At 45.0% G+C, this 22,857-nt stretch overlaps 11 protein-coding genes and 1 non-coding gene across 12 annotated transcripts; 10 read left to right on the top strand and 2 right to left on the bottom strand. All coding sequences in view use genetic code 12, as the record gives it.

The window, feature by feature from the left end:
- Window positions 1–410: 410 nt before the first annotated feature.
- AQY1 (Aquaporin-1) lies at window positions 411–1,217 on the top strand (the record flags this gene model as incomplete). The annotated part of the gene is made up of 1 exon (XM_006685098.2): window positions 411–1,217. The coding sequence occupies one exon, from the start codon at window positions 411–413 to the stop codon at window positions 1,215–1,217; it is 807 nt and encodes a 268-aa protein (XP_006685161.1).
- Window positions 1,218–1,288: 71 nt separating this feature from the next.
- Window positions 1,289–3,061, bottom strand: RPC82 (RNA polymerase III subunit C82; the record flags this gene model as incomplete). The annotated part of the gene is made up of 1 exon (XM_006684874.1): window positions 1,289–3,061. One exon carries the CDS (start codon window positions 3,059–3,061, stop codon window positions 1,289–1,291), a length of 1,773 nt encoding a protein of 590 aa, XP_006684937.1.
- A 115-nt stretch (window positions 3,062–3,176) lies between these two features.
- On the top strand, window positions 3,177–7,361 carry SKI3 (Superkiller protein 3; the record flags this gene model as incomplete). The annotated part of the gene is made up of 1 exon (XM_006684875.1): window positions 3,177–7,361. One exon carries the CDS (start codon window positions 3,177–3,179, stop codon window positions 7,359–7,361), a length of 4,185 nt encoding a protein of 1,394 aa, XP_006684938.1.
- Window positions 7,362–7,589: 228 nt separating this feature from the next.
- Window positions 7,590–9,596, top strand: ATG13 (autophagy protein 13; the record flags this gene model as incomplete). The annotated part of the gene is made up of 1 exon (XM_006684876.1): window positions 7,590–9,596. The coding sequence occupies one exon, from the start codon at window positions 7,590–7,592 to the stop codon at window positions 9,594–9,596; it is 2,007 nt and encodes a 668-aa protein (XP_006684939.1).
- Window positions 9,597–9,697: 101 nt separating this feature from the next.
- Window positions 9,698–11,137, top strand: AFG1 (ATPase; the record flags this gene model as incomplete). Its single annotated transcript, XM_006684877.2, has 1 exon — window positions 9,698–11,137. The coding sequence occupies one exon, from the start codon at window positions 9,698–9,700 to the stop codon at window positions 11,135–11,137; it is 1,440 nt and encodes a 479-aa protein (XP_006684940.1).
- Window positions 11,138–11,896: 759 nt separating this feature from the next.
- Window positions 11,897–14,098, top strand: SBE2 (bud growth protein; the record flags this gene model as incomplete). The annotated part of the gene is made up of 1 exon (XM_066157897.1): window positions 11,897–14,098. One exon carries the CDS (start codon window positions 11,897–11,899, stop codon window positions 14,096–14,098), a length of 2,202 nt encoding a protein of 733 aa, XP_066013994.1.
- Window positions 14,099–14,116: 18 nt separating this feature from the next.
- SYF1 (pre-mRNA-splicing factor syf1) lies at window positions 14,117–16,246 on the bottom strand (the record flags this gene model as incomplete). Its single annotated transcript, XM_006684880.2, has 1 exon — window positions 14,117–16,246. One exon carries the CDS (start codon window positions 16,244–16,246, stop codon window positions 14,117–14,119), a length of 2,130 nt encoding a protein of 709 aa, XP_006684943.1.
- Window positions 16,247–16,388: 142 nt separating this feature from the next.
- On the top strand, window positions 16,389–17,216 carry VMA8 (H(+)-transporting V1 sector ATPase subunit D; the record flags this gene model as incomplete). The annotated part of the gene is made up of 1 exon (XM_006684882.2): window positions 16,389–17,216. The coding sequence occupies one exon, from the start codon at window positions 16,389–16,391 to the stop codon at window positions 17,214–17,216; it is 828 nt and encodes a 275-aa protein (XP_006684945.1).
- Window positions 17,217–17,620: 404 nt separating this feature from the next.
- Window positions 17,621–17,752, top strand: PSN45_002596. The gene has a single exon. It is a non-coding gene; the product is annotated as a tRNA-Pro (tRNA).
- Window positions 17,753–18,617: 865 nt separating this feature from the next.
- SOU2 (Sorbose reductase sou2) lies at window positions 18,618–19,475 on the top strand (the record flags this gene model as incomplete). The annotated part of the gene is made up of 1 exon (XM_006684883.2): window positions 18,618–19,475. The coding sequence occupies one exon, from the start codon at window positions 18,618–18,620 to the stop codon at window positions 19,473–19,475; it is 858 nt and encodes a 285-aa protein (XP_006684946.1).
- Window positions 19,476–19,713: 238 nt separating this feature from the next.
- Window positions 19,714–21,639, top strand: SDH1 (succinate dehydrogenase flavoprotein subunit; the record flags this gene model as incomplete). The annotated part of the gene is made up of 1 exon (XM_006684884.1): window positions 19,714–21,639. One exon carries the CDS (start codon window positions 19,714–19,716, stop codon window positions 21,637–21,639), a length of 1,926 nt encoding a protein of 641 aa, XP_006684947.1.
- A 352-nt stretch (window positions 21,640–21,991) lies between these two features.
- SOU1 (Sorbose reductase sou1) lies at window positions 21,992–22,828 on the top strand (the record flags this gene model as incomplete). Its single annotated transcript, XM_006685101.1, has 1 exon — window positions 21,992–22,828. The coding sequence occupies one exon, from the start codon at window positions 21,992–21,994 to the stop codon at window positions 22,826–22,828; it is 837 nt and encodes a 278-aa protein (XP_006685164.1).
- Between the last annotated feature and the right edge of the window lie 29 nt (window positions 22,829–22,857).

The raw sequence follows: 22,857 nt of genomic DNA, 5'->3' as shown, positions 1-22,857 counted from the left end.
TTAGTTGTGGATGATTGTACCGCCCCCAGGTTGTGGATGGGGTTTGAGATCGTAGGTGGTGAGAATTCAATGCTGACAATTCCATACTGGCCCGTATTTTAGGTTGAAGGTCATCGCAGCACCCGCTACGAATTTCTGGTTGTGAGAAGCCTAGCACTAGAAGGTGCCTTAAAATAGAAGCCAGCTGCAAACCTCAAAAAATTTCATCCCAACAATAGAGGTGTTGTGCACAGACCGCGCGCTTTTTTCCCAATGGGGATAATTAGTTGGAATTGCACTGGTTTTGCCTTTTTCTTTTTTCCTTCGACCATCAAGCCCTGTATTTACCTTTGCGCCTGTCCACCGGTATAAATACCAGGGATTTTTCCCTTGCAATTTCTCCTCATCTTTTCTCCATCTTCTTTCTAATCATGGCTGCTTCCACTTCCGACGTTGACGTTGAAGCTCAACATATCGAAACTTACGAACCAAGAGATGCCGTTAATCAAGGCTCTGCTTTAAAGAATCACGGAATCGCCATTTTGGGTGAATTCTTTGGTACTTTTATCTTTTTGTGGACTGCCTTTGTCATTGCCCAAATTGCCAACCAGGATCCTACCATTCCAACCGTGGGTTCCAACCCAAGCCAATTGATTATGATTTCGTTTGGTTTTGGTTTCGGAGTCATGGTGGGGGTATTTATGTTTTTCAGAGTGTCTGGTGGTAACTTGAACCCAGCCGTCACCTTGACCTTGGTGTTGGCCCAGGCGGTTCCTCCAGTGAGAGGAGCATTGATGATGATTTCTCAGATGGTTGCCGGTATGGCAGCTGCTGGAGCTGCATCGGCCATGACCCCTGGTGAAATTGCCTTTACCAATGGATTGGGAGGAGGTGCCTCTAGAACCAGAGGAGTGTTTTTGGAAGCTTTTGGTACTTGTATTTTGTGTTTGACCGTGTTGTTGTTGGCGGTTGAAAAGCATAAGGCCACCTTTGTGGCTCCATTTGTCATTGGTATTGCCTTGTTTTTGGGTCACTTGATCTGTGTGTACTATACCGGTGCTGGTTTGAACCCCGCTAGATCCTTCGGCCCATGTGTGGCCGCCAGGTCTTTCCCAGACTACCACTGGATTTACTGGGTGGGTCCCGTGTTGGGATCCGTCATTGCCTTTGCCATTTGGAAGGTGTTGAAGCTTTTGAACTACGAAACCTGTAACCCAGGTCAAGATGCCGATGCTTAAGGTGTTTATAGAATCTTAATAATTAATAATAACTGCTTATAAAGACTGATTAAAGTGCTGATGTAAAGACCTTACCATCGACTGAAAATTTCGTACATCGCGAGAAGCCGATGGAGCTTCCCCATATTATTGATCTCACGAAATTTTAACCCTTTTAAAGTTCTGAGTTCGCTGTCGAGTAGCAACTCTGCTTCATGACCCTTGACATCTTCTCTCTCACATTTATCCAATAACACCTTGTGCTCGCCCTTGAACTGGTCGATGAGATGGAGAATGTTGGCCATGTTATATACAAGGGTGTTCTTGAAGAAATTGAAGGACGTGTGCTGCTTGTACCGATAAGCATAGAATGTCTTGGACGCAGCTCTATCGTTGCTTCGGGGGACTTCCTGGATTTCAATCACATTGAGCTGCACAAGCTTATAGATCTCGTTTCGCACAAGCTTATCTTTGAGTAGCACCGAGTGTGCAACCGTCTTCTCATCAACAAGCTTCATCTGCTTGATACACCGCAAGATCCGTAGCCCGTCACTGCCCACTGTCTTCTTCATCACCTCGTCATAGTTGTATTCCAACACAATCTGCTTGAGCTTGTGGAACGGCACTGTGAATGTGCCGGGACTGAGTTCCACAATGAACGGTATAGCCGAGGATGACGATAAGAGTTTGAGGTGGTGGTTGACCAACGATGCAGTTTCGCTGCGCACGGTGTCGGCGAAATCCTCTTGTTCGAGAGGCAGTTCCAAGTTCTCCATCTTGATTTTGGGCTTCTTCAACTTTCTCTCCATCTCTCCAAAACTCACCACTCTTTTTCGGGTGGTTTCGGGCTTCAAAAAGTTGTGTGTTAACACACTCTTGCCCAAGTCCAACTGTGGGTGCAAGTGCTTCACCACGTCGTGGGCTTTGAAAACCATTGCCTTGTTGTCTATGAGTCTATTTTCAAGTTCGGTTTCAAACCGAACCATTTCCTCTGGATCTAAGATCATCCCATCGATGCTGGTTAGAAAATGGTGCACCTCAGGGCTGCTTTTCTCGATTAAACTCAATGCGGTCGAGTATACCGAGGCCGTGAGCGGGCCTATACGGGATTCACACAAGCTCACAAGGGCATTTGTGCGCGTGTGTCGTTGGTACCGGGCATAAGAAAAGGCTATTTGCGTTTGTGGCTTCAACACCTTCATGCCATCTCTCTTGTCAAACATTCCAGTTGGTAAGCTCTCCACCAAGTTGGTGAGCTTTATGCGAGATGCCTCTTTGGCCTCAGCCACCCGCTTGATTTCACTCACGGTTGCAGAACGTGGCAACTGCTTCATGGTGGCCTGGTAGATCTGGTTCCACAAGTCTTCTATGGGGTTGAAATCGTGTTTTTGTAATGGTTTTACCCATCCATCACTGAAAAGTTTCGCCAACTTGATTTCCACCAGGTACCTGGTGTCCACGTCAGCATCTTTGACCAAATCCTCCACACGAATACTGCCTATTTGGATCAAGTTCTGGATGATGGCAGCACTTTCGTGGTCGTATGTTTCTCTTATATGGTTAATGATCTGTCCGCTGTGGAGCAACACCAACAACCCTTGTTCATGGAACGTATAATCCACCCGTTCGCCTTCTTGCCAGTACAACACGCAGTTCAACTGTATCAACGATACCAACGATGTTTTCACGGTTTTAAGAGGGAACTTGGTCTTCTTACTGATATCTTTTGCAGTTAGTCTACCGTGGGAAATCAAGGTGGAGACCACCACGGCGGCTACCAGTCCCAAATGGTTCTTGGTAACCATCGTCCAGAGGTTTGACATTGGCGACTGGCCCTCAGCTGACTCGGAAAGCTCTGCGATCATCGTGATAAATAGTTCTGATTCCAAGATGAGGGCTTGTTGTCTGAAATTTTTTTAACAGTATCGCAGAACATCGCGCACTGCAATTGTACTTTTAACCAGTGTGTCATTGAGGTGAATGTCGACGGCAAAACATTATTTGAAGCTCGCCAAGGGTGCAATTGACAAAAATGACCCAGAGCTTGCATTGGAGTATGTTCAAGATGTGTTGGAAGCCGACAAGAACAACTTTTTTGCCTTCCTTTTCCAAGGTAAATCGTACCAACTCATAAACGACACAGATCAAGCCATAAAGGCTTTTCAGAAAGCCACCCAATTACAACCAGATAACTTGCTTGGGTGGAAAGGATATTTTCAAGTGGTTAGTGAGCTGGGCGTCCATGAACTTTTTTTCCAGGTTTTGGCGCAGTATTTACAAGTTGAAGCTGAGCAGGGCCAGGGTTTAGGCCAAACGTTAAGAAATGCGTCAAATTACATTAAAAAGCACAATCTCAAAGGAAAGCCAGACCTCCATGAGTTGTTTTTATCGCACGTGATTCCAGGTACCAAGCTTCATGAGCTTGCTCCTTCGTACTTCGGAAGAGATGAAGATAATTTACAGAAGTTGGTAGACTTGGTGTTTAAGAAGGAAAATGAATTGGTGGTGAAGGCTTGCTTCAAAGAAAGAATGAAGTTCCCGAAACAGCTCAGCTATGACCAGCAAGACCTTATGAATAACATAATATGGCCCATTTACAAAAACTCCAAATTGTCAGATTACTTTGACGAGTTTTTAAACATTTGCAATGATGACGACAAAAGAAAGAAATACCAAGAACTCTATTTCCAATACAAATATGACGTTTTGAAAGTGTCCCCAAAGAAGTCCAAGTCCAAAATATTACAACAAGTAAAAGATATGTGTGACGACTTGATTCTTTTAAACATCCCCAGTCATTTTGTATGGAGTAAATACTTTGATTTGCTCGACGTCAAGGATTTCCGTGATTTAGATAAAGACCAGGTGATCTTCTGTATAAAGAACTTCCAAGCTGAGGGCCTTGGGATCCTTTTTTATGGGCTTGTCCACAGCGAGATTTCTCCGTTCAACAGAGACGAAATCTCGAAGGAAGTGAAAATTGAAACAGAAACAGAGGTAGAGGAAGACGAGGATCAAGACCTCATAAATCTCATGGAAACTAAAGATGACGGGCCATCCCGCTTCTCGGCAGAACAGATTTTAGAGCTCATAAAGGAGGGTTCTTCCAAGTTAGACTCGGTATTTTCCAAGCGAATCTTGATAGACTATTACCTCCATATGAGAGAGTATTTGGGAGCTTCTGACATTTGCCGTGTTGGTATAAAACTTCTTGCAGACATGCAGCATGCAATTGGAGTTGACTTGGTCAACTCTAGAGCGTCCGTCGTTTGTTCTCTAGCCGTGGTATATACTTATCATGAAGCACCCAAAAACTATAGCAGAGCATTGGAACTCTATGAAAGAATCTTGGAACTCGACAAGCATAACAAAAGAGCAAGAATTGGGAAGGGGTTAATTCTCTTGGAGAAGGGAAACCTTTCTGTTGCAAAGAAGTTATTAACGCAAGCATTCAACGACTTTCCAGACGATTCGGATGTATTGATGGAGCTAGGATGGTGTGAGGTTCAGCTAGGAAATCACCAGGTTGGAAGAACGCATTTGGAGAAGTCGCTCAAGTCATTGACTGGATTGGATATCCAAAGCTGTGAATTGAGAGCCTCTATTAACTGGAGAATCGCCCGAAGTTATATACTCGAGAAACCCGACAATGTGGATGTTCCCTATCAGCTTTTGATCAAGTCTTTGAAGGAGTATAACAGCTTTGCTCCTTCCTACACGGCTCTTGGTATCATATACTTTGAGGTGTATGGGGATAAAGTGAGGGCCCAAAAGTGTTTTTACAAGGCGTTCGAGTTGGATATCGCTGAAGTGGAATCTGCCAAATACTTGGTCACTGACATGACCAGCAAGAAAGAGTGGGAAGTTGCTGAAATCTTATGTTCCAAAATTGTTGATACAGAAAGAGCTCGTAAAGCCTTGAGTTCCCAGCAAGACAAGTCATGGCCCTATCGAGTCTTAGGGTGTTCTGCTTTGAACAAACAAGACGATGCCAAAGCCATCCAATGGTTTCAAACTGCTTTGCGAATGGCATCTATGGATTTCGAATGTTGGGTGGGTCTAGGTGAAGCTTACTACAATTGCGGAAGATTTGATGCTGCTCAAAAGGTGTTTGAACGAGCCTTGACTCTCAAGGAAGAGGAATCTTGGCAAATTACATATATGTTGGGAAAAGTCTTGTGTGACACCAAAGAGTTTGATGACGGAATCGAGAAGTTGGAAAGAGCTCTTGAATTGAGACCAGGTGAAGAATGTGTTGTAAATGCATTGTTCCAGGCCAAGATTGAGCAAATCCAAAAGCTTTTACCCAATGGGTATTTTGGAAGGGTGTTGGATATCAACCGAAACGTCTTGGAGTTGGTCAAGCAGTGCAGCAAGATTAACAAGAAGACACAGTCGTTGTGGTTGGGATTATATCACTGTCTTCTGGTGTATCTAAAGATCCAGTCCAACTTGGAGGACTTTCCTCTAGCAGAAGTGGAAGATATCTTCAACGAGTTCAAGGACGAGACTTTCACAGAACCATTTTTACAAGAATTGAATCAGATCGATGACAATATTAACCTTCAAGGCTGTAGTGATATCTTCAGAAACGGAAAGCATGTCGAGGGTATTACATCCTTGATTATCTTCAACTTTAAAGTTTGCATTCACTTACTACCCGAACAAGGTAGATACATGAGATCCATCAACTACTACAATTTAGGTTTGGCATATTACGAAGCATTCAATCATTGTGAAAAGGAAAACCTTCGTACTGCAGCTATCAAGTGTTTCAAGAAAGCGGTTGTCCTAGAAGGCAAAAACTCAAGTTTCTGGATTGCTTTGGGAAATGCCTACTCTTCATTCAGCCCACAGATCAGTCAGCATTGTTTCATTAAGGCCACGGCTTTGGAATCAAGAGATGGGGACATTTGGAACAACCTTGCTGCACTTTACTTGAAATACGGAGACGTGGAATTGGCCCAGCAAGCATTTTTAAGATCCCAGTCGGTGGCTCCAGAACAATCCCAAGCATGGTTAGGACATGCATTGGCGTCGAAAGCATCAGCAGATGTGGAAAAGGCTCATAGCTTGTTCAACCATGCGTATATCTTGTCCAACGGCCGGTCGCCTTTAGCCCAGCTTTTGTACGCCTTATCGATCATCAGCAAGCGGGTAGGCAACAACTCAAGTCCTGAAGATATAGAAACAGCACAGGACTTTAGTATTGCCAACTTTGCCATTCAAAACTATCTCAAGTTCTACCCCAAGGACAAAATGGGGTTGAAGGTAGCCTTGACAATCAGTGAACGTTGTAAGACCTTTGATTTGAGCAAAGACATTGGCCAACGGTTGTTAGTGATCTTGGAAGCTGAATACGAGGAAACCGAGAGTCCCCAAATTCTTCAAGAATTCGTCAACACCAAGGTCCAAGTGGCCAGAATCCATTTGGCACTCGGCGACTACGCTCAAGCAGTACAAGAAAGTGAAATGGTATTGGGTCTCATCGATGAAACTGATGCCCTAGATATCAACAAGCGCAACCTCTTGTCTGCTCGTATAACCATCGGATTAGCCCATTTTTTCGACAAGGACTTGGAAAAGTCTGTGGAGCAGTTGAAGGCGATTTTGGTGGAGTACAGCCAGTATGAATGGCTTGTTACCTTGACGGCTCAGATGTTGAATGCTTTTAATAGTCCTGACACCAAACAAGCGGCTTTAGACCAATTGTTCTCGTTCATTGAAGACAGCGACACCGAGTCTTCGTTAATCATAGTGCTCACTCTAGGCGCCATCGCCTTGAAAGACGGACTCGAGGACATTTTACCAGCAGTCAAAGACGAGCTCCATGGACTCTCATTAACACAAATAGTGGGAGATACCCACAAATACGTACCCAAGATCATACAAGAGATCAGCCTGCGACTCGGCCAATCCCACGAGTCCAAGATCTGGGAACGGACGGCCATTTTGTTTCCCCAGGACTTTAATGTGTGGAAGAACATCAATAGCCAATTGGCGCTCCAGATTGCCAACTTACAAGAGACAAAACTCACTTCCTTAGACATGAGCGACGCTCTTGTTGCATACGGACGGTTCCGAGACGTCCAAAGAAGCATTGTGCTAGCTCCACACAACGCCAATGCGTGGGCCAGTTTCTATCTGGTTAGTTCTCCTAAGTAGTAGTAACAAATACACAACACAAGAAGTTCGCGCGCTCGCGCTTGGCAACTCAGATAAGATAACATTCGTGACAAGGAGATCCATCACTTGTACACACATACATACCCGGCCCCAATACTCTAGGCCCCCACTGAGCCCATTTCACACCCATCGCCATTGATCCACCCGGTCCTCTGATCTCGTGAACCAAGGATCCGTTCTTTATCGGTATATATATGACTCGTTACCATGGTGTCCCCTCAGGTGAAAGACCTTGATACATATATCCGCAAACAGAACTCCAAGCTCACGCAGGTGGTACAGAACTTTTTCACCAAGGCGGTTCAGATCATCCTCGGTGCTCGAAGTGAAGACGAAGACGAACTATCACATGATCAGAAAATCAACAAATGGTTCAACCTTCTAATGGCATCTTCCAACGCCGTAAACAAGGATGAGTTGAAGTTATGGAAGTCATGTGGTGACCTTTCGATCATTCCGCCGATGATTATTGAAACCTCTCTCGACCTTCGGCTGCTCTCCCACGAAAACGCTTTGGTGCTCAAAGACGACACGGGAAATGTGTGGGAGGTGGTCAAAGGTGTTAACAGTAAGAAACAGGAGGTGGTGGTCGAACGGTGGCTCATAGAGTTTGATCCCAACGATGTCAGCGGCTCCATTATGGACGAGTTGCCGTTGATCTACAAACAGGCCATCATCCTCTTCCGAAGTTTATATGGGTTCTTGAGACTCATGCCCGTATACAAGCTCCGGCAGCGGTTGGCGAAGAACCCAAACGGCCGCTTGAAGGTGGTCAACAAGGTCTTGGATGGCAAACAACCCATCAGCTCTAAGGGTCGAATCGGACTATCCAAGTCGATTATTCCTCAACAAATGCTATCTACAGAGTCCCATTTGGTACAACGGAACTTCCACCCGATCCACACCACCTTGGGCACTTTGAAGGTGTCGACCATCTACAGAAGACATGCAGACTTTGTGGTGCACGATAACGAGGAGGTATTATCAAGTCACTTTATCCACATGGACGACAAGGATACTCTGGTGCTTCCAGAACTCGAGGTCCCGGCAAAGGATATTGCCAACACGGCTTCAATGTCCATTTCACCCAGTACTGCTAGAGAACCTTCACCTGCAAAAAGAGACACTCCTCCAGCAGTTTCTGGACGTCCTGCCATCCAGCCGTTCAAGGTGGGCTCCATCAGCAGCTCACCGCCGCCGTTCCACGGCCCGTTTGGCCCATCTTCCCTCGAGAGGAGAATCTCCATCACCAGCAACAAGTCAACGTCAAATGCGTCTCTTGCAGCCATGCTCCGAAACCCGCGTGGTAGTAACCTGTCCACCACTGGTAACATTCCCATTTCCAGTACCGCTAGCCAGCATGCGTTGTCATCGGTGCCACGGTCGGTATCTTCCTCCCATGGCGACGCTGACTCCCCCAACCCCGACGGTGTGGCCACCACGCCCCGGTTTTCGTCCTCATTCGGGTCGCGTGCCAGCAGACGCTTCAGCAACACCAGTGTTCGCCAAAGCGTCTTGCACCAAACCTTCAACGACCACAGCTACCTTGGCACCAGTGCCGGGCTGATCACGTCTGTCAACCCCATGAGTGGGATTTACATTGATGACGACATTAGTGACTTTGTGCGTATGATTGATAACAAAACGGACTTGCGTCTCTCCAGTCCCGGTAGTAACCAGTCAAACGTTGAAAAACCACCGTCGGGATCAGACGTGCTCAACAAGTTCCAATTGATGAAGTTCCAACACCAACAATTTGGAGACAGTGTCAACCAAAGCTTGATACTACAGTCCGGATCCAACCCTCCAAGTCTCAATAACCCTGGAAGTCAGGTGTCGAGCCGTAAGTCATCGACCCACTCGGCCACCTACTCACCAGTTTCTCGAAGTCCCTTTGGCCATAGAAGCAATCCTTCCAACCAGAACTTACCTACGATTGACTCGAAACTCGAAACTGAACCCAAACCACCAGCCGCCGCGCCAGAAACGTCTGTCGGCCACGGAGACAAGCCAAGAGAGCCGGGAGTGGTACGGGGCCTTGCCACCACACCCTCGGTGTACGCCAACCGTCGCTCTATCCAATACGAGAATGTGTTTGAAGACGACGATGATGGTGAGGACTACTATTTGCAGCTGAAGAGTGCCCTGAAGCCGGAAGAGGAAGACGATGACTTGCTTTTCACCATGAGCGACATGAACTTGACCAAGCACTAACTTATGCCCAGCCCTTGGCACCCATCTATATATAATCAATAGCTCATGTTCGATTTTAAATTCACTCCACAAGTCGCGAATCGTAGAATCCACCGTCATATATGAACAAGCTCGTAGCTATCAGACGGTTTGCCACGAGCCGGGTCTGGCGAATAACACCACTCGAGCTCTACGACACCCGCGTCCAGGCGGGCCGGCTTAGGGATGACTCGTACCAGCGGAAGATCATTTCCAACCTTTCGGTGCTCCACCAAAACTTAAGTGAATATCAACCTCCCCCAGTTGAAACTCCCAATATCGACGACCTCAAGCCCAAATCGAGTTTATCCAAGCTCTTGGGCGGCTTTCTCCGCTCCACCAGCATCAAGGAACCCAACGTCGACGAGTTATTGGAGAAAGATAACCCCGTTAAAGGCATATACCTCTATGGAGATGTCGGGTGCGGTAAGACCATGTTGATGGACCTTTTTTATGAGACTATCCCCGGGCATTTGCCCAAGAAAAGGCTTCATTTCCACCAGTTCATGCAAAATCTCCACAAGCGGTCGCATCAAATCAAGCTTGAACACAACCATCATGACATGGACGTGATCCCGCTTTTGGCGAGCGAAATCGCTCAGGAGGCCACCATCTTGTGTTTTGACGAGTTCCAGGTGACGGACGTGGCAGATGCGATGCTCTTGCGGCGGTTGATGATGATGCTTCTCAGTCCCGAGTACGGGGTGGTGCTTTTTGCCACTTCCAATAGGGCTCCCGATGACCTCTACCTCAACGGTATCCAGAGAAAACTGTTTATTCCGTGCATAAAGTTGATCAAAAAACAGACCCGGGTCATCTACCTCAACAGCCCCACCGACTATAGGAAAATCCCGCGGCCCATGTCGCTGGTGTACAAGTACCCGAAGCCGGGGGTCAAATACACCTCGAAGCTGTTCCAGGCCCTGAAGGCAGCTCATATCCAAGAGTGGTATGAGTACTTTAACAAGGAAAACGACGACCAAACAGTGGTACTAAACTACAGGTTGAACGTATGGGGCCGCGAGTTGGTGGTTCCCCGGTGTTCTTATCCGTATGTAGCTCAATTCAGTTTTGAGGATCTCTGTGGAAAGCCTCTCGCAGCTGGAGACTATTTAACGTTGGCCACGTCCTTCCAGTCCTTCATTATTACCGACATTCCGTACTTGAGTATCGATGTGCGGGACAAGGTACGGCGGTTTATTACGTTGTTGGATGCCATTTATGATAATCATGACCGGATTGCCGTGACCCTGGCGGCCAGTTTCCAGGACTTATTTGTGGAGCCGGAAGATTTACAAAAGGACAACTTTCTGTTGTACAAGAAGCAACAGGAGCAGGGGAGCGAGGAGACGTTTGAAGATGATGAGTTGGTGACGAAGCATGGGTTTGATAAGAGGGTTGCAAAAACCGCGTCGATGTTTGCCAACGACGAGGAGAAGTTTGCGTTTGCCAGGGCCTTATCGAGATTGAGTCAGATGAGCACGACCGACTGGATTGAGAGTGTGAGGCCGGTGGAGAGGTGACCATTGTCGAGACAATCCTATTTTTCAGCTACACAGGATTTAAGGTTCGGTTGCAGACTACCAGCCTAGGCACTATTTATTAACTATAACTATTTATTAGACATTATTGCACATTATTATCACCTATTATTATTACACATTATTATCACGTATTATTATTACACATTATTATCACACATTATTAAACTATCTATTAAACTTTACTAATTGGTGTTCTCTGCCTCGCTCCTGCCTGCTTCTTGTCTAAACTATTTATAGTCTACCGAACATTCCTCACGAAATTAAGCGCAGCGCCACGCACCGTTGGTTGCTTCGTTGCCTTTGCGATAACTAAATTCACAAGCCCCTCCCGCAACCGCCAGGTCTCTCGTAAACCTTTGTCACAAGCCCAGGGTTCCGCTGTACCCGGGCCCTTGCACTAACCGCCCCTCCTCTCACCGCAACCACCCGCAACCAATCTCCCGCCCTTTTCTGGTAGGCGCGCACGACCTTTGTTTTCTTTTGCGAAGGATTCCACATCAACAGAAAACCAAAACTACCTGTAACGTTTATTCTTACTATATACGTTTAAGGTTGTTCATTTCCCAGGTTTCCTATCCTTGTTTCCCGCTGTTTGTACTTCAACAGCCTCCACCCACCTCGTACTTACCCCCACTTCTTCTTCGGGTCCTTCAGCTACTCGGGTCTGTATGAATCCCTTCGTTTAAATTTCATCTTAATCCTTCGTTTCCCCCAAAATACTCCCCCCCCTAACCAGCCATGAAATCAAACGAAAACTACTACGATATCCAGATCAAGGCCACCAAGAAGAACAACAAGGCCATCGTTCCGCCCAGAAGAATCAATTCCCAGTCTTCCATTGCTGATATGTGTTCAAATGCTTCCAAAAGACCTAGTGATTACTACATCAAAAAGTTGAGCAGCAGCTCCGTGAACTTGGCCAAACGCCCTATCTCCGGCGACTCCATAGTGCTGTTGAACTCCACGTACTCCGATGATATCAGTGTAAACTCCTCCAGTTTTGACCATCATGATTCGAGGTTGAGCTCCATGACCTCCAACTCCATAATATCCCCAAGTGACTCGCCCACCTTGAAGTCTCACTCCGGAAAGGCTGACGATGGCTTCAACCATAGCTTGTCGACCATCACAGATGACGCGGCATTGGTGGAGGATCTGATTGCTGAATCGTCTTTCAGAGTGCAGCGCAATGTTTCTATAAAGTCAACTAACACAATCGCCTCACTGGCATTCTCGTCTTCGTCTCTCACATTGACGAGGACAAAGACCAAGTATTTGAGCCAGGAGGAAATAAAAACTCGCCAGAAGTTGAGAAAGAAACAGTTTGATGACAGTTACCTTGAAGATGACATCTTGTCGAGTGACCTTAGTTTTGTGTTCAACGTACCAGTAATGAAGAGCCAGAGTGAACTCTACTTCAAAAAGACCATTAGAAAGAACTTGGTTGATGACGACCACTATAAACCGTTTCCTTTGCCTGGTAAATTAAGAAGCAATTCAACCCCTAACCTCAAACCTTTGAACACGTCTTCTATCAACGTTTCCGATAGCGTTATTGAGGAGGATGAATCGCAAGGCACCAGTCATATCACGATCGACCATGACATCTCATATGACGATGAAGGCTTCGATAGCAACGAAGTTGACGACGACTCTCAAATCGTTGATAACATCTCCAATTACTACAGCCAAAGATCAAAATCTTACTCCAAGTTGGTGCAAATGTCCAGACACGAAAATATGATGTTTAAATTGCCTGCTTATGTGAAGTCACAGTCGTCTATTGAGGACTTGAATTTGATCAGTCCTGAAAAGTTGAACTTCGTCGATCAAACAAGACCTATTTATTTGCCTCCTAAACCTGAAACCGATAAGGCCAAACACAATAAAGAGATGCAAAAGATGCTTAAGGATTTTGAGAGATCTTCCTTTACTTTCGAATCCAGCCATGAGAGTGACTGGAGCAGCTTAATCAATGATAAGAACTTTGCCAGAAGAGTTGTAAATGAAAAAAATATTATCCGGAAAATGAACTGGGATTCCAACTGTCCCGAATCCTTGAGATATGAATATTTGGTGCTGTTGTTGACGTATAATAATCCTGATTTAACAAAGAAGGTCGATGACAACTTTACTAATTTAAACTCTGTCTATTCAAGTTTGAATGATTCAATCAAACGCAACCGTAATATTGAATTCGAAAAAGTTGTCAAGTCGGTGTCTGAAAGGCCGTTGTTCAGCTCTAATTTGAGCCTTGCGTCTAATTTAACCCGTCCAGATAGTAAAGCTTTCAAAAAGAACTTCCTAACCATTTTGTTTCTCAAGTCTATCGACAATAACTTGCACAAGCATGACGAAACATTCTTGATTCCTGTCATCGTTCTTCTTTTCAAGGACAGAAGCACCCAAGAACAATTTCGGTTGATTGAGTTAATCAATCATCAAATATTCACTAAAGAATTAAAAGTCGAAGTCAATAAGACGTTCGAAAGATGGTCTAGTAAATTACCCAAGAAGATTGATAATTATTTGCAAAATTTCAATTTGAAGGAGTTCACCAATTTGGACTTTAACCGGTTTTTTGAAGTCTTGATTCAGTTCAATGATAGGTTACCTTTGAGTATGTCTGCTTCTTTACCATCAACACCTGTTTCAGCAGGTGCCAATCGTCATATTGACTCATGCTCTTTGGAACTCATATACAAGTTTTTGCAGTTGCTCATCATCTATAATGTGAACTCCAAAACCAAGATCTTCAATCATACCAAAATAATTCAAAGTTACTTAATAATAATTATTAAGTACTACCACATCAACTGGAATGATTTTAACGAACTTATCAAGCTCAATAAGTCTATCAAATTGAACTTTAATACCAACAACCTGATCAATTTGAACAACTTTAATGACAAATGGAAGGTTATTTTCAAGAATATATAGACGTATGTACATACAAACTCACATATCAATGTCAATTATGTCAGGATTGGATGGCTTGGAAGTAGTCGAAGAACCCATGACAAACCCAACAGGATCAGCAGCAGTTTCTTTCAATTTGGTCTTGAACCGTAACATCTTTTTGAAGGTCAGTTCATTTCCGTATTCTAATTCAAAGTCTTCCCAGTCCTTAAAGGTATAATTAATGTTTGAATGACTATACTCATATAGAGTTCTGACTCTATCATACTGTTTGTTGGCAATTTCAAATTTGATAAACTCTTTCAAGAGCTTCATCAAAGATTCTTTGGTCAACTTCAAAGTTAGCCACTTCTCGAACCACTGTCTTAAATCAACATTGTTGTGGTATTTGCTGCTTAGAAGCAAAATCAAGTCAATAGGATCAAGAGATGTTGACATGATAAAGTCGTTCACGATGTTGAATGCCTTGATTATAAGGCCATTATCATACTCAAATTCAGAATACAACACGATAATGGGCTTCACCAATTCATTGGGAAGCTCAATCAAGCACTTGTCAAACAAATCCCGTATTCTCTCTTTATCCTCGTTGAACTTTATTGACTGAACCAAGTAATTATTGTATATCTCAAACCTGATTCTAGAATCGTTGAATTCCTTTAACCCTATTTCGTATATCTTATAGGACTCCTTCACTCTGCCTTCATCTTGGAGAAACTTAGCAAACTGGAAAATCATCAACGGAGTGGCGTACTTTAATTCGATCATCTTATAGTAACTGGCTGTTATTCTGTCGATATCATCGATATTGATTTCCAATACCTCGAAGTAGTAAGACCATAATTTCATTGACTTAGAGATGTCCTCTTTCTTGAATAATATATCTTCCAACAATTTCAATCCATCTTCTATCTGTCCATTATCAACGTACATTTTTGACCAATTGATGTAAATATTAACCAACTCATCCACAGACTTAAACTTGGATTGCGTTGACTTGCTGTAAATTAAATGGGCAGTTTTCAAATCACCTTTTTCACTGTAGGTTTTGGCATACTTAACCCAGATATCACACAAACGATGTCCTTCATTCGAATATACTGTCAAGGGGTTAATGGACGTTATGGCTTTGACAAAGGTTTTAAGAAGATTGTTGGTATCGTTCTGACTCTGGTAGATTTCAAATCTGTTGAACCAGCTGTCTAAGTTGTTGAAATCATCCTTCAAGTATATGTTGTTGATCATGATTTGTCTTTCGTTTATGAGCTTCTCAAAGTGATCCACATCGTAATCACTTGGATCTTCTGCCAAAGTAGAATCTTCAAGGAAAGACAAGTAAGATTCGTAGACGGTGGTGAAGTCAAACACAGACGGACAGGTGTCCAAAGCTTCATTATAGTAATGTTTCTTGGTTTCGATGGAATCAACACTTTCTACAAGTTTGATATATCCGTAGCTGTGATCTTCTGGGAATTCCTGGAGGAATCGTAGTATGAAGCTTTCATCTTTGATATACTCCAACACCAACTTCCAGTCATCATTGGAGTAGTCACCGGTCTTGAATATACGCATAACACAGTCCGTCCCATCTCTTTCATTCCACGATGCCAACTTGACCAAATGATGTATATCATATTTCCCATGATTGATGAATCTTAGCATAATTTGAGTGGCTAATTTGGTATCGTACTTGGAAAGCGTTTCAGCAAACTGCAAAAACACAGGCCATATCATATAATGCTTTTCAAACGGTACTATCCGAAGACATTCGACGTACTCATTCAAGATGAACGGCACGTCTACCTGTTTATTCAAGAATGACAAGTATTTGCACCACATCATCACATCGGAAGTGCACATCAAACACCTTTTGAATAGGTGATTGACGACTTGGAATTGGCTTTTATGATCGTGAGAGTTTAAGCTCTCCATTCTCTTCAACACCAAGGTAATATAAAGCTCCCAGAACTCCTTGGTGTCTTCATATTTATGAGATGATGTAAACTGACAGATGGCCCTCTCTAATATTATGACTTTTTGACGAAACAACCTCGACTCCTCTGCATACTTCAACCAAAGGTACTTGTTCTGTGGATCCTTTAGTATCTTAACCTCGAGGTCGAGATTGTCTAGACTCAAACACTCGCCCACTGGTATTGGTTTTCTCATGTGCAGTGGATTTGGTCTTATCAGTTTTTTGCAAGCTCAATGCTCGCGCACCTTGGCGAGTTCCGAAATTATTCAACAACGAGCATTACGGGAATATCCCTGAAACTTACAAGTCTTTTGAAAATCTTAACATTTAAACTCAATGAGTGGCGCAGGTAACAGGGAACTGGTTTTCCCAACACGGATGACATTGGGGATGATGAAGATTAAATTGAAGGGTGCTCAACAAGGGCACTCCTTGTTGAAACGAAAGTCAGAAGCCTTGACCAAGAGATTTAGAGAAATTACTCAAAGAATCGACGAGTCCAAGAGAAAAATGGGAAGAGTCATGCAAACCGCTGCCTTCTCGTTGGCCGAAGTCCAGTACGCTGTTGGTGGAAACATCTCTTATCAAATCCAAGAGAGTGTCAAGAATGCCAGATTCAAAATTAAGGCCAAGCAAGAAAATGTTTCTGGTGTTTTATTGCCTGCATTTGACAGTGAAATAGACGAAGAAATAAATGACTTCAAGTTGACTGGGTTGGGAAGAGGTGGTCAACAAGTGCAAAAGGCCAAGATGGTTTACACAAGAGCAGTCGAAACCTTGGTTGAATTGGCATCTTTGCAAACTGCCTTCATCATTTTAGATGAGGTGATTAAGGTCACCAACAGAAGAGTCAATGCAATCGAACATGTCATTATACCAAGAACCGAGAACACCATCAGCTACATCAACTCGGAGTTGGACGAGTTGGATAGAGAAGAGTTCTATAGGTTGAAGAAAGTCCAGGAAAAGAAGCAAATTGCTGCTGAAGCAGATGAATTGGAAGAGCAGCAGAAGATTGCAAAGCAGGCTCAAGACCAGTTGGATGAGAAGAAGCTTGAAGAAGAAGTTGAGAAATTAGACATTAAACATGAGCACCAGGATGAAGGGGAAGACGAGTCGAAGGATCTTTTGAACGATAAGGATGATGATGTTATTTTCGACTAGTTTAATCAATAGCCCTAATGCACAAAGTACTGTAGCTTGTATTCTTTAATAAACGTATATTTTCAGGCAAGACTTTTGGTGCACATTCCAACTGCTCGGGACACAGGCACAGAACTGGTTCAGCAGAGACTATAGAGCACAGAAGGGCGCCTCATGACCGAGAATTAAGTGGTAACATGATCCAATAAGGTTCTTTGTTCTAAATGTTTGTGGTCATTAGCATGTAAGTGGATATATTTTTGAATGTCGGATTTCAATAAAAGTGGACTTCTAAGTTCAAGATCCGGTCAGTGGCCTAGTGGCATTGAGCGTGTGCTCGGCGACGCCGAGCGTGCATCCGCGTAATTGGGTGAGGATTTCCTCGCTCGGGCTCGTGGTAAACTTGTCGCGAGCATCGTGGAACAGGGCGTGTGGTCTAGTGGTATGATTCTCGCTTTGGGTTTAGGCCTATTGAAGCACTAGCGAACAGTTGGAGCTTCAAGAAAACCGAAATACAAGCATGCGAGAGGCCCTGGGTTCAATTCCCAGCTCGCCCCTACTTTTTTTATATGGGATTGTGCCTGACTTTGCTGGAGGGTTTGAACTGGCAGAATTAATCAAAATGAATGAAGAGGATCAAAAGACCTTCTTGGGGGTCTTGTACCTGCTCTGATCATTAAGATCACAAATTCCAATGAGACTACTATGCACCAATATTATCAATTCTCTGTTACCATCCCTTTTGCACACTCATGACCCATAATCAGCAAATATTACAATTCGCAGCCAATATCTACATCACCCACAGATTTAACCAATCGCCTATACAGAAGAAAACTAACAAAACCCGAAGTTATTGAACACTAAAATACTACCAAACTAGGCTAATCACAGATATTACGACAAATGTTCCAGTGTACTGATAAGGCAGAAAGAGAGTCAGACCATTGGCCCCATCAGGTGACATCAACCCTGTAAACATCCTACACCCACGTCGGGATCCCAACTCCCCAGCCACTACTGCCAAACAGGGGTGTTGTTTTTCAGGGTTACCCCAGGAAAATTAATTTTCGGGTAAATTATATGAAACGAGCTCCGACATCAAAACACAGGGCAACCGCTGGAGTACACAAAAGCGGAAAAATCCAGTCATCTATCGCAACTCCTATGCGACCTCCACCCAATTTCTATACTCAACTCCCACCCAATCCCCACCACCGGTCATCTACGGGTCTACCAGTCATCTAAATTGTTGTCCCCCGTTACCGCCTCCCTCAACAAATGTAATTTGACGTGCCCCTGTCCTGCAGGCAGGTGGGTTTTCTTTTTTGGCAACAGTCCCCGATTTTCTTTTGCGCATCGACTGCAAAAGTATAAATAAAGGACGGAGCCAGGTAAAAAAGAATCTTTAACTATTCACCCATGACTATCGATACGCAAGCAGAAGCCCAGTCCATGATCAACACCGCCGTGGGGCCCGTGCCGGTGCCCTTCCCCACCATCAGCAACAACATCATCGACTTGTTCATGCTCACCGGCAAGTCTGCCATTGTTACTGGAGGGGCCAGAGGTATCGGATACGCCATCAGCGAAGGTTACTGCCAGGCCAACATCGCCAAGTTGGCCATTGTTGACTACTCCAACCACGAGGAAAACATCGCCAAGTTGCAGAAGACTCATCCCAACACTCAAGTTGAGTTCTTCCAGTGTGACGTGAGAAACGCCGAACAAGTCAAGGATGTCATTACTCGGATCCACGAACTCTTTGGAGTGTTGGATATCTTTGTGGCCAACGCCGGGATTGCCTGGACATCGGGGGCCATGATCGAGTCAGAAACAGATGCCGAATGGCATAACGTCATGAACGTCGACGTGAATGGAGTCTACTACTGTGCCAAAAACATCGGTAAGATCTTCAAGCAGCAAGGCAAGGGATCGTTGATTTTCACAGCATCGATGTCGGCACACATTGTCAATGTTCCCAATTACCAGGCACCTTATAACGCTGCCAAGGCTGCTGTATTACACTTGTCAAGGTCTTTATCGATCGAGTGGATCGACTTTGCCCGTGTAAACACGGTGTCTCCGGGGTACATGGCCACCGAGATATCTGAGTTTATTCCCAAGGAGACCCGTACCCACTGGAGTCAATTGGTTCCCAAGGGAAGAGAAGGAATTCCTCGAGAATTGGCGGGGGCCTACTTATACTTGGCCAGTGATGCAGCTAGTTACACCACCGGAGCCGACATTCGTGTTGACGGTGCTTATACGGTACCATAGTTTAGAGAATAGACCTAATAGATGTTTTAAGCTACCCCAGATTTGCGCGACCCGGCCCCGGCGTCGGCGGCCCAAAGTTAGGTTCCACCTACTGGTACCGCGGAAGCCGGCCAATCAACGCGCGTCAAATTCGCATTACTGGAATAACACCAATTTTCATTTGAAAGCAAAAACTTTTCCTTCTGCTTAACCGGTTTTTCTCAGGTAAAAAAGGTTAATAGTTACATATTCACTAACAATGTTGAGTTTACGTAACGTTCTTGGTAGACCATCATCATCTACTGTTAGAATGTTTTCCCAATCGGCCGTGGCTTCTCAAACCATTGGATCCAACATTAAGGGGACCGATTTCAATGCTGCCAAATACATGGGTCAAAAATACCATGTTATAGATCACGAATATGATTGTGTGGTTGTCGGCGCTGGAGGTGCTGGGTTGAGAGCTGCCTTTGGATTGGCCGAGGCTGGTTTCAAGACCGCCTGTATCTCCAAGTTATTCCCAACCAGATCCCATACGGTGGCTGCCCAAGGAGGTATCAACGCGGCCTTGGGAAATATGCACAAGGATGACTGGCACTGGCATATGTATGACACTGTCAAGGGTTCCGATTGGTTGGGAGACCAGGATGCCATCCATTACATGACCAAAGAAGCTCCTCAATCGATCTATGAATTGGAAAACTATGGGGTTCCATTCTCCAGAAATGAAGAGGGAAGAATCTACCAAAGAGCTTTCGGAGGTCAAGCCAAAGAATACGGAAAGGGTGGTCAGGCCTACAGAACTTGTGCGGTGGCTGACAGAACTGGCCATGCCTTGTTACACTCGTTATACGGTCAATCCTTAAGACACGATACCCATTTTTTTATTGAGTTTTTCGCTACCGACTTGTTGATGCAAGACGGTGAATGTGTGGGTGTTATGGCTTACAACCAGGAAGATGGAACTTTACACCGGTTCCGTGCCCACAAGACTGTCATGGCCACCGGGGGTTACGGAAGAGCCTACTTCTCCTGTACCTCTGCCCACACCTGTACTGGTGATGGATATGCCATGGTTTCAAGAGCCGGGTTGCCCTTGGAGGACTTGGAGTTTGTGCAATTCCATCCTTCCGGTATCTACGGATCTGGTTGTTTGATCACAGAAGGTGCCAGAGGTGAAGGTGGATTCTTGGTCAACTCTGAGGGTGAAAGATTCATGGAACGTTATGCTCCTTCCGCCAAGGATTTGGCTTCAAGAGACGTGGTTTCCAGAGCTATCACCATGGAAATCAATGAAGGTAGAGGTGTGGGGGCACATAAGGATCACATGTATTTACAATTGAGTCACATTCCTGCTTCGGTTTTGAAGGAAAGATTACCTGGTATCTCTGAAACTGCCCACATTTTCGCTGGGGTCGATGTCACCAAAGAGCCCATTCCTATTTTGCCAACCGTCCACTACAACATGGGAGGTATTCCAACCAAATGGACTGGGGAAGCATTGAGAAAGAATGAAAAGGGTGAGGATGAGGTTGTTCCTGGATTGTTTGCCTGTGGAGAAGTTGCCTGTGCTTCTGTTCACGGTGCCAACAGATTGGGAGCCAACTCCTTATTGGACTTGGTGGTGTTTGGAAGAGCCGTCGCTCACACCATCACCGATCAATTGACTCCTGGTACTCCTTTGAAGCCAGCACCAAAAGACATTGGTATGTTCTCGATCGAGAACTTGGACAAGATGAGAAACGCCAACGGTACTAAGAGCACCGCTGAAATCAGATTGGATATGCAAAAAACCATGCAAAAGGGATGTGCTGTGTTCAGAATGCAAGACACTTTGGACACTTGTGTGGAACACATAAAAGAAGTCGACAAGTCGTTTGCCCAAGTTAAGACCTCTGACAGATCGATGATTTGGAACTCAGATCTTGTAGAAACCTTGGAATTGCAAAACTTGTTGACCTGTGCCACCCAAACCGCTCATTCGGCTGCTGCCAGAAAGGAATCTAGAGGTGCACACGCCAGAGATGACTATCAAAGCAGAGACGATGAAAACTGGAGAAAGCACACGTTATCATACCAAACCAACTGGGGTGACGAAGTCAAATTGGACTACAGAGATGTTATCAGAACCACCTTGGACGAGAACGACTGTAAGCCGGTTCCCCCTGCTGTGCGTGTTTACTAATGCATCTATTTATTAATACATATCGAGTTATTGAATATTTCCGAGTTGTCGAATGGGGTACTCCCCCCCAGGGCGTGCGTCTTCCCAGTGCGGGGGTGTCCCACTTGTTGCCGGGGCCACCCAACGTTATTCACGGGGGAAGAGTGGTGAATACTAGTCTCGACTCTCATCAACCACAAACACACTCGCCGTCGTAGTATATAATTCCACAGGCTTGAATGTTGTAACTTCCTGGATGTTTTGCGCATACGCAAGCAATCTAAACCGCTCGCTCGCATATAAAGAGGCCCATATCTCGCCAGGCAATTTTGCGAATATACTCACTTTTCTTTTCATCAATTGAATCCATACAATGGCCTACGAAAGCTTCATCAACCCCAAATTAGGACCTTTGCCCATCAAGGCCCCAGAACCCAAAAAGAACGTCTTGGACTTGTTCAGCTTGAAGGGTAAAGTTGCATCCGTGACAGGATCAAGTGGAGGCATTGGGTTGGCGGTGGCCGAAGCGTACGCCCAAGCCGGTGCCGACGTGGCCATTTGGTACAACTCCAAGCCTGCCGACGACAAGGCCGAGCAGATTGCCAAAGAATGGGGAGTCAAGTGCAAAGCCTACAAATGTAATATTTCCGACTCCGACTCTGTTGAACAAACCATCGACCAGATCGAAAAAGACTTTGGCACCATCGACATTTTTGTGGCTAATGCCGGGGTTCCCTGGACAGTGGGAGAAATGATTCACGCCGAAAACCATGATACTTGGCATAAGGTGATTGACCTCGACTTTACTGGTGTATATTACTGTGCTAAACATGTGGGTAAGATTTTCGAGAAAAACGGCAAGGGATCGTTGATTTTGACGGCCTCGATGTCGGGACACATTGTCAACTTTCCTCAAAGACAAGCTCCTTACAATGCTGCCAAAGCGGCGGTGGTGCACTTGGGGAAGTCGTTGGCGGTGGAATGGTCTCATTTCGCCAGAGTCAATACCATTTCTCCCGGGTACATTGTGACAGAGATCCTGGAGTTTGTGGACGCTAATGAGAAGCAGACCTGGCACAAAATGACACCTTTAGGCAGAGAAGGTACCACCCAAGAATTGGCGGGGGCTTACTTGTACTTGGCCAGTGATGCCAGTACTTATACCACCGGGTCTGATATCATTGTTGACGGGGGTTACTGTGCTCCATGAACCTGGGAATATATAGGAGCTCAATGTAC

Source organism: Yamadazyma tenuis, chromosome 3, assembly GCF_029203305.1.
Source record: "Yamadazyma tenuis chromosome 3, complete sequence".
NCBI lineage: Eukaryota > Fungi > Ascomycota > Pichiomycetes > Serinales > Debaryomycetaceae > Yamadazyma > Yamadazyma tenuis.
Note: the sequence above shows the minus strand (reverse complement) of the source record. Positions and strands in the feature narration are given on the sequence as shown.